At 48.2% G+C, this 11,939-nt stretch overlaps 1 protein-coding gene across 1 annotated transcript in view; it reads left to right on the forward strand.

The window, feature by feature from the left end:
* Nucleotides 1-10,678, forward strand: part of LOC112549494 (zona pellucida-binding protein 1-like) — a 25,188-nt gene extending 14,510 nt beyond the window's left edge. The window contains exons 3-4 of the mRNA XM_025198301.1: nt 2,194-2,337; nt 10,593-10,678. Coding sequence (XP_025054086.1) covers nt 2,194-2,337; nt 10,593-10,678 — 230 coding nt within the window. The remainder of the gene's footprint in view (nt 1-2,193; nt 2,338-10,592) is intronic.
* The last annotated feature ends 1,261 nt before the right edge of the window (nt 10,679-11,939 follow it).

The raw sequence follows: 11,939 nt of genomic DNA on the forward strand, positions 1-11,939 counted from the left end.
GCCGCAAGTCAGATAACTTCAGAGGCACTCTGCAGCGTGCTCAAAGCTCTTCGACTTGGGCGGAAGTCGCGTGGAATTTTAAACGGCTAGCAAGCCAATTACTAGCCGCCACGTGTGAATAATTTAGCACTGGCCAATAGCGGGGCACAAATTTACATTCGAATAGCAGGAACTCTTTGCACCGTGCATTTCTGTGCTGCAAGGAAGAAATGCATCCTGCAAAGGAAACTGCAAATTGGCGGGAACTCTCTCCTACACGCGGGTTCTCAATTGCAGCAGAACACTCTGCCGTGCAAAGGAGCTCTCATGTGGCCAGGAAATTCCATAGTGCCGAGGCACCAAAATCACTGGGTCGTGACAAGTCCCATTCACCGCCCTGCCCCAGCCGCAACCCCTGCTCCTGCCCCCGCCCCACTCCCTCCCTCATCGTAGGGGCCTTGATCTATGCCTCCTCCCCACCCTCCTTTCCTCCTCAATGCCTCTTTCACTCCACAGACTTACCTGCAGGGTGTTGCTCACCACGCTGCCTGACTGCATTCATGATCAGAACATGCATGTGGCTGCGTACATGCATGCAGCATCCAGGGGCCCCGGCCAGCAGGCATATTATATTTATTGATATATTATTGGCTACACTGCCAAAAAAGCCAATAGCTGATAATGTTAATTTTCCTTTTATCAGTGCCAATCCGATATGGCACTGATATATCAGTGCACCTCTAGTCATGGCAACATTTTGAAGCACTTGAAGTATGACAAGAAACTAGGATGTCTGTGTACTTGGCACAAGGGCAATGTCTCTTTACATCCTAAAAACCCACATGAGAAGATCAAGCCAATGAAAAACTTAAAGAACAGGGAAATGCCTTGAAAACCTACCACTCTCTAGAGTTGAGGTACCTGATGCAGGCCTGCAGATGGCACATCTATTCACTCAAGATCCAGACTGTGGAGTCCTCTGCTGAAGGCTGGTGTCTACATCTATGGCTTGAAAGAACTGAAGGGGGCTTTCTGTTTTCTTTTAAAATGCAGCAGAAGGAGGTGGTGATGGTAACGCCAGACACTTTTTATATAAAACCCTAGTGGAAGATCTGGATTCTATGCCTACTTCAGTATGAGGTGGATAAGGGTTCAAACCCTCATTTCTTACCTTCCAGAAAACTGTCCTAATAGCAATGCTAAAAATTGAACTAAAGGAAGGGCACCTACCCTACTTGTAGAAACTGTAGGAAGGAAATGCAAGGCATATGGAGCTGAAGAGATGATAACTAAGGCAGAGATGGGCAATTATTTGGGCTGGAGGGCCACTTAGTGAGTTTTGGTAAGCTGTTGAGGGCTACAGGGGGTGGGGAGATGCCAAATGATCCTATCTGGCCTGCCAGCTGCTGCCAGGAGCCTGAGGAGGGAGGGCTACGCCACATGCCACTCCACTGTGCTTCAATGAGGACCAGGCTGAGCAGAGTGCAGATTCCTCCATTCCCCTACATCCATCCCTGCTTTTCTCCCTGCCTGGCTTCCTGTTGGTACTGCACAATCCTGGCACCATGGCCACCAGCAGCTGGGCCTGCATAGGATGGGGTGCAATACAACATGCTGAGTAGCCGTCCATTGTGATGAGCCACTATCACCGCGCTGCACCAGGGAAGTCAGCAGCGGCTGCCCCCGACAAAGCCCCCACTGCAACCAGCTCAGATTCACCTCCTACTGGCCCTGCAGTGGCAGTGGCTTCTCATGGCAGGTGAGTGGGTGTGTGGGACAGCTACTGGCTGCACTGCATTGCACCCTGTCCCATGTGGTCCTGGCTGCTGGTGGCCGTGGTGCCAGGACTATACAGTCACAGTGCCAACAGGAAGCTGAGCAGAGGGATGGATGTGGGGTGGATGGGTCACATGGAGGGGTCTGTGTGCTGCCTGGATAAGACCCAGCTGTGGCAGAGTGGCACGGGGCACAGCCCTCTGAAGGCAGCATCTAGTGGGCTGGATAGGATCAATTGGTGGGCCAGATATGGCTCGTGCGCTGTACTTTCCCCACCCCTGAAGCAAGGTGTAGCTTGACTTGGTAGCCTTGAAGGTAGGGTTTTCATTTGGGAATGGTGGTGCCCAAGGTTCTGATCCCTACTTCTAGGATTGTTAATACATTTATAATTAGATAAAAATAATAATTTAAAATGATGTGTTTAACACTTATTTCCAGAATCACAAAGATTTCTTTTAACTGATGAAGGCAACTTGGAGGTCTATAACATTCATGCAAGTGACTCTGGGAGTTACACCTGCAGCGTTATTTATATGCATAATGATAGACATGTGATAACAGAATTCAGTTTTATGGTCTATGGTAAGTGCAATTTAATTGGCTTTGTTTCTGAAATTTTTAGTTACAGGCTATCTTTCTATAGTATTCATTTGAGGTTTGGCATTATAATAACCTGATGTCTCAAAGCTATAAGCAATCCTCAATATAAAACTTCATGGAAATACACTTTAAAGAAAATGCTCAGATAAAACATTGTAAAATTGTGTATACGTGTTTAATTTTTGCTATCATAGTTTAAAAAAAAAGAATGATTATAAAAGGAGCTGGCTGGTAAAGTGCTGATTTTGGGGGGTTTTGTTTTTTTGGGGGGGGGTCCACTTCTGTCAGCACCCATAAATGCTCCTTTTGAAGTTGTCCTTCTGCCCTGAGCAACCAAAAGAGGGGTCAGGAGGAAGAGAACATACTGGAGGGTGTCTGACTCAGTGAGATGGTTCTTGGGAGCCAACACTGGGCTCTAGCCTGGACCCTTGTCCCCAGTCAGGCAGAAATTTCCCCAGGACAGACCCTACTTGCTGTCCATCTTAGCTGATGATTAAGTGCAGGGTGCAGTGGCTTAGCTTCAAGAGGAGTGCTGGAGAAGGTCCTGAATAGTGTCTAATCTGTGGTGTGGTGCTTACAGCACTGAGATGAGAAGATAGAGTGACAAAAGTTCAAACCATGTGTAGGTAAGTGGGTCCAGGAAGCTAAATCTCCTTCCCCCTGGGTGAATGCCCCTACTATTCAATTTTAGCTATAACATGAAAGGACCATCTTCTTCTGACAGCTAATACCTGTTAGCAATGGGCTTTTGTCCTACTACATGTCTGTAACCTACATGCACTTATATCTCCCCACCAGTGGGCATGCATACAAATCTGTATATCTGCCCAGCCAGGGTGTAGTCTGTTGAGCACGTTAAGTCTGTGTGCACATGTTTAGGATCGACAGTGTGGGAGTAGTAGAATTATAACTAGGCTTGGCATGAACCTATTTCTATCGCTAAACATCCATTTCACCTATCACTCACAGACTGACAGAAAAATATTTCTGCTGCATGCACACATGTGCATGTGCATAGCAGCCTGCATGTGCATAGCAGCCACTTGAAGTGTGGTGGGAGGAGCCCCAGCTGTGTCACCCGCACACTGCTCCTTGGCAGCAGCTCAAGCAGCCACTGAAGGAGCTGGGGGCTGTGCTGGGATGGAGGGTTGGAGGGGAAGGGCTGTTGGCAGGTGGGAGCCTGGTGTTGCTGGCTGCTCCCCCTGCCGAGGTCCCAGCCCGGGGTGGTGTTGCTGGCTGCTCCCCCTGCCGAGGTCCCAGCCGTGGATTGGACACCAGACTTCCAGTGAGTCCGGGACAGCCCCTGTGTGATTGGGTCTTGCTGGGAGTTTTGCCCCTACCCTGATCACACAGGAACCAGGCTGGGGAGCAGTGCTGGGAACACGAAGAAAGGCAGTGGCCTCCCAGCCTGGGGTGGGAAACAGATCCCTGCTCCCCACAACACCTCAGAGGGCAAGCCCTGCCTGGCAGGCACCAGCACAGGGGTGACCTGTTTCCTTGATGGCTGTGGCCTTCCGCCCTTCCTTACAGCATGGGGCAGCAGCTGGGCCCCGGAGCGCCCCTGCACACCCTGCTCTGATCATGTTGCCTCTCCCTGTGTTCCCAGAGCTCCTGCCTGGCCTAGCCTCTGTGCCCTCAGGGCAGGGTGCATAGGAGTGCCCCTGGGACCCAGCCAATACCCCTGTGCTGCATGGGGTGGCAGGAGGCCATGGCCATTAAGGGGATGGGCGACCCCTTGCTGGTACCCGCCTGGTGGGGCTGACCCCCTAAGCAGGAGCAGGGAGCTACTTCCCATCCTAGGCTGGGAAACTGCTGCCTCTCCCTGTATTCCCAGAGCTCCAGAGTGCCATTGCTCTCTTCTGGTCCCTACCTGCCCAGCTCCTTCCTGGTGAATGAACAGAATGATTTAAAATAGTTATGCTGTATTGATTTCTGGATATTTACTTTTATATATTTTAATGTGATTTTTATAAAGTTTTTTACAGTATACTGTTATTACTAAACTATCTGCCCCCTACACCCCTAATTCCATGCAGTCCTGAAATTTAAATAGATAAAAGTCTAAAGAAAGGGTAAAAAAGAAACATTGATTGTAGCTGTGGAAATTATAAAAAAAAATAAAATTGAATTCTGCCAAGCCTAATCATAACCTGTAAGTGCCAAAAACAGCCATTATTTTGCTGGAAAACTGCCATTTAGGCATACAAAGTAAAAGTTTTGCCCATTGTATATGCATTCAGAATCTGCTGGACTGAATTAAATCTCTAAACGCATTAAATTTAAATTGAACTGGTGAGAAAAAGTGTAGACAGACCAAAAAGAGTCCAACAAGTAACCTAGATTTCTCCATCTTCACAAAAGGTTTCTAGAGTTTAGGCTTTTTACTGGGTGGGTTTTTTTTTCCATTTGGGTGTGCATGTGAGCTTTCTTTCTTGTTTTTCTTAAGTGTTTTGCAAACAAGGCTAAAGAATGACTTTTGTTTGTTCTTCTGTGAGCAATGACCTCAGAAGTTCCTTTTACTTTCTTGAGACGAGCATTCTAAAGTCTCAGATAAGTTTCCAGGAAAAAGAAATATTCTCCTATTTCCTTTAAGATTGATTATTCCATTGAACTTGGAAAAGTTTCGTGCCATGAAGTGATGACAGACCTGCAAGAAATATTCATTATATTGTCTTTTTTTTTTAATCCTAGGCCAGGAATGTTTGCTAATTAATTATGTCATCATTAATTATATTGAATGTTTCCTGGTAAGGATCAATAGAAAAAATAAACCAAGAAAATTTACACAAGCTGCCATGGTGGGGGGCTGTCATCTGTTGGTTACTTAGGGTGGCTTTCTGTTCTCTTCCTGGCCATCCAGTATCCAAATTGGGTCATCTATGGCTACAAATAGACATAGCTTTTGTGGCAGGATCAGCTGTGCTAGCATCGCGTGTGTCCCAGCACAGCTGATCCACTTAATTGTTGGAGACAGACATTGTCTGGGGCCATTGTCTTTCAAGATCATGCCCCTCTACTCCCAGGACATCGGCCCTGGGCAGCATCTGCCTCTGTCATTCAGTCATATCATCTGTGCCAAGCCCCATGGCGTTCGTCTGCTCTGCAGCATGAAATGCATAACCTACAAGAGAATTTGTGTGGTGTGCCTCTTCAAGTGTCAAGTGGGAAACAAATGGCATTCTCCAGGAAACCCCCAGGTTGGTGCCAGGCACCCAGGGCCTTGTTTTGCAAGATTGTGCCTCTGAAACCCTAGGAGGCACCTGCCTGGAGTACCTGAAGAGTACGGTCAGCCCTGGGCTGCCTGTATTATCACACTATAAATGAATAGATGTCCACCATGAAAAGGTGGCAGAGACTGTTACTGGGAATCATTGTGTCACCATTTGGGAGCACTTGGGGCACAAAAAGGAGAAGAGATGTCTGTTTGCTCACATTTTCTGCCTCCACAAAAATGTTATGGAGGTTTGTTTGCAGCCTGTGTGGCATTTCTGGTCATGTCATTGCCAAAGATGTCACACCTACATCTGATTTCTGTTCCTGGCTGCATAATCTGTATGCATAGTCATCTGCACATGACCAGCCTACATGTATAGTAGGTACACATTGACTGCATCCATAGCCAGACACATGGGCATGTCCCTTCTGGACATGCAGTGGCCTTAGACACCTAAAAATGTAGATGACTAAAACCCATGACAACCAAAGTTAAAATCAGGAAAGGAGAATGGCCAAGAGAGTGACTTCCTAGCTTTTCCTCCAATAGCTGAGTAACTAGAAGAGTGGTGCTCAACTTCCAGCCTACAGAGCCATCGTATCTGACCTGAGGGATTCCCTCACCAGTTGACCACCCTTCCCCCGCCAAATTCCAAAACTCCAAGTCCCACATGGTGAGTTGGAGCCCGGCTGCTGACCCTCCCACCTACTTCCTGCGGCTGGATCAGGGCCAGGCCATGTCCTCTTCTCCTCCCCATCCCCACAGCTTTATCAGATCCAGGCCATACTGCCTCCCCCCACCTATGCAGGGCCAGGTTGGGACCACGCAGCCACAAGGGGCCTGTTCCACCTGCTGTGGATACTGGATCAGGACCATGGGCCCAATCCAGCCTACTGACAGACTGGGCACTGCCCATCTGGCCCACCGGGCAAAAGGGTTGAGCACCAATGGACTAGAGCACTCTTAGAAGCTAGAACATCTGTATTCTAGACTCTCTTCACCCAGAGGGAGCTTGAACCTGAGTTCTTCTGGCTTCCTAACACACTCCTCTAACCACCCATTTTCTAGGCCAGGGTTGCCCAACTTTTAAGTGGGTTGGGGCTTAATGCCCTGTGGGCCACACCAGCAGGGGATGCATACCCACAGGCCACACCAGGGCAAGCTCCTGAGCTGCACTGCATTTGGAAAGCAGTACCCCTTCTCCCCCTCATTCCACCACTACACCATGTGGTCCCCACTTTACTCCCTGTCTATTACTGTATTGTGTGCTCAGGCTCATGCTCAGCTCTCCCAGCCATACCACACTGCACTGCCCCACCACAGGGGGAAACTGGAGACTCTGTCTTCTGTTACAGTCAGAGCGATAGGAGTTGCAGCTGGGCAGGAGCCAGGCAAACCCTTGTGGGTTACATGCAGCCCATGGGCCACCAGTTGAACAGCCTTCTTTTAGGTCATTATATGGCTCTCCTTTTGAAGCTGTCCTCCTGGGCAGCAATGATAGAAAAGTATGTGGGAAATATATGAGGCCAAGAGTAACAAAAGGTGTGTGTTTCAATGAAGTGACTGCAGGCCTGGAAAAGAGGGGCCCTTGACTTCTAATTAGAGCCCTTGCTCCCAGCAAGGTAGAAGCTTCCCCCTGCACTGTCCCTTGACCCTTTTTTTTTCTAATGACTATATTAAATGCAAGGAGCAGTGACTCCATTTCAAAAGGAGTGCTGCAAAAGGTCTTGAGTAGTACCTGATCTATGATTTGGTGGTTAGAGTTCTGTGCAAAGAAACTGGAAAGAGGTTCAGATCTGTTGCAGCCCTGCTCTTCCCAGCTGTGCCCAATCGCACCCGCCGGGCTGCAGAGGCACCCGGGGGAGGAAAGCAGAGTATCAGGGAACAGCGGTTGCTTGCCCTGCTGCTCTTTGAGGGGCGCAGCCCTGCATCGCAGCCATGCAGCCCTGGACACAGGAGGCGCTTCACCAGGGCAGCACGGGGTGAGCAGCGGTGAAAAGTTCCCTTGTGGTTCCTCTGTTCCCTGCACTGCCAGGTCGCAAGGGAGGGAAGCTGGGCAGCAGCTGTTCCCTGCAGGGAGTTCTCTGCACTACTGTTCTCTGAGGTGATGTAGGGAGTGGAGGAGTCACTCAGGGATCTTCTTGGGACCGTCTTGCCACCACTCACCCTGCACTGCCCCAGTGAAGCACTTCCTGCATGCTGGGCTGCAGTGAGGGCAGCAGTGTGAGGCTGCACCCTTCAAAGCAGTGGCAGGCACAGGGGGCATGTCACCAGGGCAGTGAAGTGAGATCCCCACTGCTGCCAGCCATGCCAAGTTGTGCCCGCCAGGTGGCAGGGACCCCGGGGGAGGGAAGCAGGAGTTTGTCGATTAGCCGCCAGGGGACACCCCCCCCCCCCCCCCAAAAAAAAAATCCCCTCGTTCATCATTTATCATGGTGGGAACCAGGATTTTTGGGATGAATGGTTGGTGGGACGTAAGGTGGAAAAGGTTGAGAACCACTGGTGTAGATGACCAAATCTGGACACTTAGTATCACAGTACTTATAGTTGGAAGGGACCTAAATGGATCATCAGGTCCGACCCCCTGCCCCGGGCAGGAACGGGTGCCGGGGTCATATCACCCCAGCCAAATATCTGTCCAGCCTCCTCTTGAAGACCCCCAAGGTAGGAAAGAGTACCACCTCACTTGGGAGCCCATTCCAGAGCCTGTAAAGTAAAAATCAGATCAGTAATGGCCAACCTGTAGCACAAATGGCATGGATAGCCTCAGTGTATGGCGTGGGGACAGGCAATATTGTGCAGATACAGCAGGGAGCAGAACGCAAAGCATCAGATGAGGCAGGGAGCACAAGGCAGGAAACAGAAAGCAGAGCAGTAGATTGAGTATGGGGAAAAGGATCAATGTGGCACTTGGAGGGTGTGGGGCTAATTTGTGGCATGTCTGCCAAAAGGGTTGGCTTCCACTGATTTGGATGATCAGGAAGGAAACAAAGTCAGTTGTAGAGTGTGTCTACATAGGAGAGACATCACAAACTTTTTAAGCACCTGGGGTGGGGGAGGGGGCATGAGGAATTATATCAACTACTGGAGAGCAGGGAGAGAAGTCTTACTTGCCCGGGATCTCCTCACTTAAATGGCAGTTGCTACTGCTGCTGCTTTAACAGCATGGACTGGGTTGGTGCCACTGAGTGCAGTGCCCTGTTCATGCCCCCACCCCTGGGGGCAGGCTGATCTTCCCATGGCAGAGCTCTCTGGGAGGGGAGAAAAGGGTGTCATTTCATCCCTCTCCCACTGCTAGATACAGTGCTGAGCATGGTGTTGCCTCTGCCCATCTACGCCTACCTAGCTCCCTATGGCTGTGCTATAATAGTGCTCTGCATATCATGGAAAGACTCGTGAGGGGAAGGAGGGCATACCAGTGATCCCTTTAAGTCAATATCCGGAGCTGGTGCCCCTCTTGTTCCACCCTAGTTATGCTTCTGCTATACAATGCAATAAATACGCCATAGAGAGACACTTGATTTAAGGCTGGAAAAGTCTCCATGAGAACTGTATCTGGCAATATTTTATAATAAAATAAAAGAAGATATGGATCTCCTGGTTGAAAAGGAAAAGTAGTTTTTACTAAAATGAAAATTATCCCATTCCTTCAAAATTCAAACCAGGTCAAATAATAATTAAAATTATACTACAGCACCATCTAGTGGCTTTATGAAGGGATCACAACCATGCACACTACTGTATTAGATTTGTAATGCACTTTTATATTGCAGTTCTGTTTCAAAACTACAGGGAATTCAGTGCCCATTAACATATCAGACTAAACCTTTCCAAACATTCCTGTGGGTGTTTATTTGAGGTATTATTATTACCAAACAAATGTTTTGATTTTTCAGAAGTGCTGCACACACAGCTGTTTCCACTCAGTCAGTAGGAGCTGCTAAATGCTGAGCGCTAGCTCTGGTGAAACATAATTAGCTACACTGTCAACTTAAATATTGCTACTGAGATAATCAACTTGAATCTTTTGCAGTATATCAATAAGTTCATTGCTGGATCTGGGATGTAGCTGTTGAACAGCCTTTGTGTGCCCAAAGGACCAAGTGAAAAATTCCTCTGATGTTATTTAAAATACAGTATGTAACACAGGACCTTACAATGCACTTCTTGGTCTGACACACAAAGAAATGAAGTTGGTGGACAGGCTTGAACTATGCAAAACATTGTCTGGGGAGTGAGTTTGCAGGATGGCAGAGCAAAAGTGTTGAATTAACAAAAGCTTTCTGTGCTGGAGATTAGGGTTTTATTTATTTGTTTGTATTTATTGCACACAAAATAAGAGAGGAGCTAGTGAAATTATCAGGAACTATAGTATAATGTTGTTGCTACTTATGTATTATACTAGACTTTCTTAACTAACAAAGTTTATTGATGTATCCTTGGAGAACATAGGATGGAAAAAAGTGGATCTGTAGGATTAATAAATACTGTTTATTATCATTAGACCAGAGATGCTCCCTATTGAGATGGGAAAGGAACATTAATAACATCTTTAAAGATGAACAGTGGCTACAAATATTATAGGAAAATAGGGTGGGAAGGGCTCTCACAAGGTCATCTTGTCCAGTCCCCTGCTCAAGGCAGGATTATCCCAGATTTAACAATCCCAGTCAAGTGTCAGCCTAATCTGCTCTTGAAAACTTCCAGGGATGGAGATTCCACAACTTCTCTAGGTAGCCCGTTCCAATGCTTGACCACCCTCATGATTAGAAAGTTCCTCCTAACCTCCAACCTAAATTTCCTCTGCTACAGCTTGAAGCCACTGCTTCTAGTCCTGTCCCTTACGACTACAGAAAAAGCCCAACCCATTCCCATAATTACTTTTCGAATATTTTACTGACTTTGGGGGGATTTAATGATAGTCATCTTCTCTTCTTGAGACTAAATAACCCTAGCTCTTTCAGCCTTTCCTTACAAGTTGTGTATCCTGGATTGCTAACCCATTTTCATTGTTCTCCCTTAGATTCTTTCCAATCTGTCCACATCCTTCTGGAAGAATGGGGCCTGAAACTGGACACAGTACTCCAAGTGAGGCCTCGCCAGTGCTGAACAGTCAAAAAAATCACTTCACTTGATTTGCAAGAGACCCTCCCATTAATACAATGTAGTACACAGTTAGCCTTTCTTTGCAACAATAGCCACTGTTGGCTCATATTCATTTTATAGTACACCCAGGTCCTTCTCTGCAGTACTGTGGCCTACCCAGTTATTCCCCTATTTGTGCATACAATTATTCCATCTCAAGTGCAGGACTTAGCATTTGTCCTTGTTGAATTTAACCTGGTTGATTGTGGGCCATTTTTACAGTCTCCCCAGGTAATTCTGGAGCCTAGTCCTACCCTCCAGAGTGCCTGCAACTCTACCCAGCTTGGTGTCTGTTGGCACTGGACCTGGTCCCAGTGTCACAGGGTCCTGGTCCCAGTGGAGTCACCAGTTGTTAGTACTGGGCCTGGTTCTGATGAAGTTGCCAGTTGTTGGCACTGGATTTATGATCCAGATGCCTTATTCCAGGCAGACCCAAACCCTCAGACTGATCACAACTTCTTCCATTTGATAATAGGAAAATGTTATTGATACACAGTGTGACAGGGGGAAGTCCCGAGGCCGAGCACAAAGCTGGCCTGCCCACCTGTCTAAGGCATTTTGCCATGTCTTTCCTGCCACGACTTAATGTATAAAAGAAGATGTAATAATGCAGAAGGCTGCCCATTTTATGCCCTGATGCCAAGAGCGTTATACACAGCTCTGACTTTCCCTATACCATGTCCCATGCCTTGCAGATGGCATCCAGATTACCATCCCGGCCCCTAACTTCAGCCTTACCCATTGGGCTCCATGCCCTTCACTCATACTGGAAATACTTGCCCCTCGCATACACTCGGGCTCCTAGCCACTGAGCTCCTTGCCTCTCACTAGACTCCATGCCCCTCATACACTCAGGGCTCCTAGCCTCTCACTAGGCTCCATGCCCCTTCCAGACTCTGGGCTCCTTGACCCTCACTTATTCTGAGCTCCTTACCCCACTCTGGACACCTTTGGTCCTGTCGACTTCCTTGCCAGCTTACCTACCAGGTTGTGGAGGCTGAGGCTGTAAGGTGCCCCATACTCGCATTTCACTAGGGAGGCAACTGGTGTGGCATTTCCTGGGGACCACCCCACCACAGGCAGCCCCACACCATCCTACCCTTGCAGGGTGTAGTTTTAGGTTATTCCTCAGGACCAGGAACCTCCTGCCATCCCCGTAGTTCCTGCCCTGTATCTCCAAGATGCTATGTGAGCAGCAGCTCCAGCCAGGTGAAGTTCCTGCTCC

The sequence above is a fragment of the Alligator sinensis genome, unplaced genomic scaffold, assembly GCF_000455745.1.
Source record: "Alligator sinensis unplaced genomic scaffold, ASM45574v1 scaffold428_1, whole genome shotgun sequence".
NCBI classification, from domain to species: domain Eukaryota; kingdom Metazoa; phylum Chordata; order Crocodylia; family Alligatoridae; genus Alligator; species Alligator sinensis.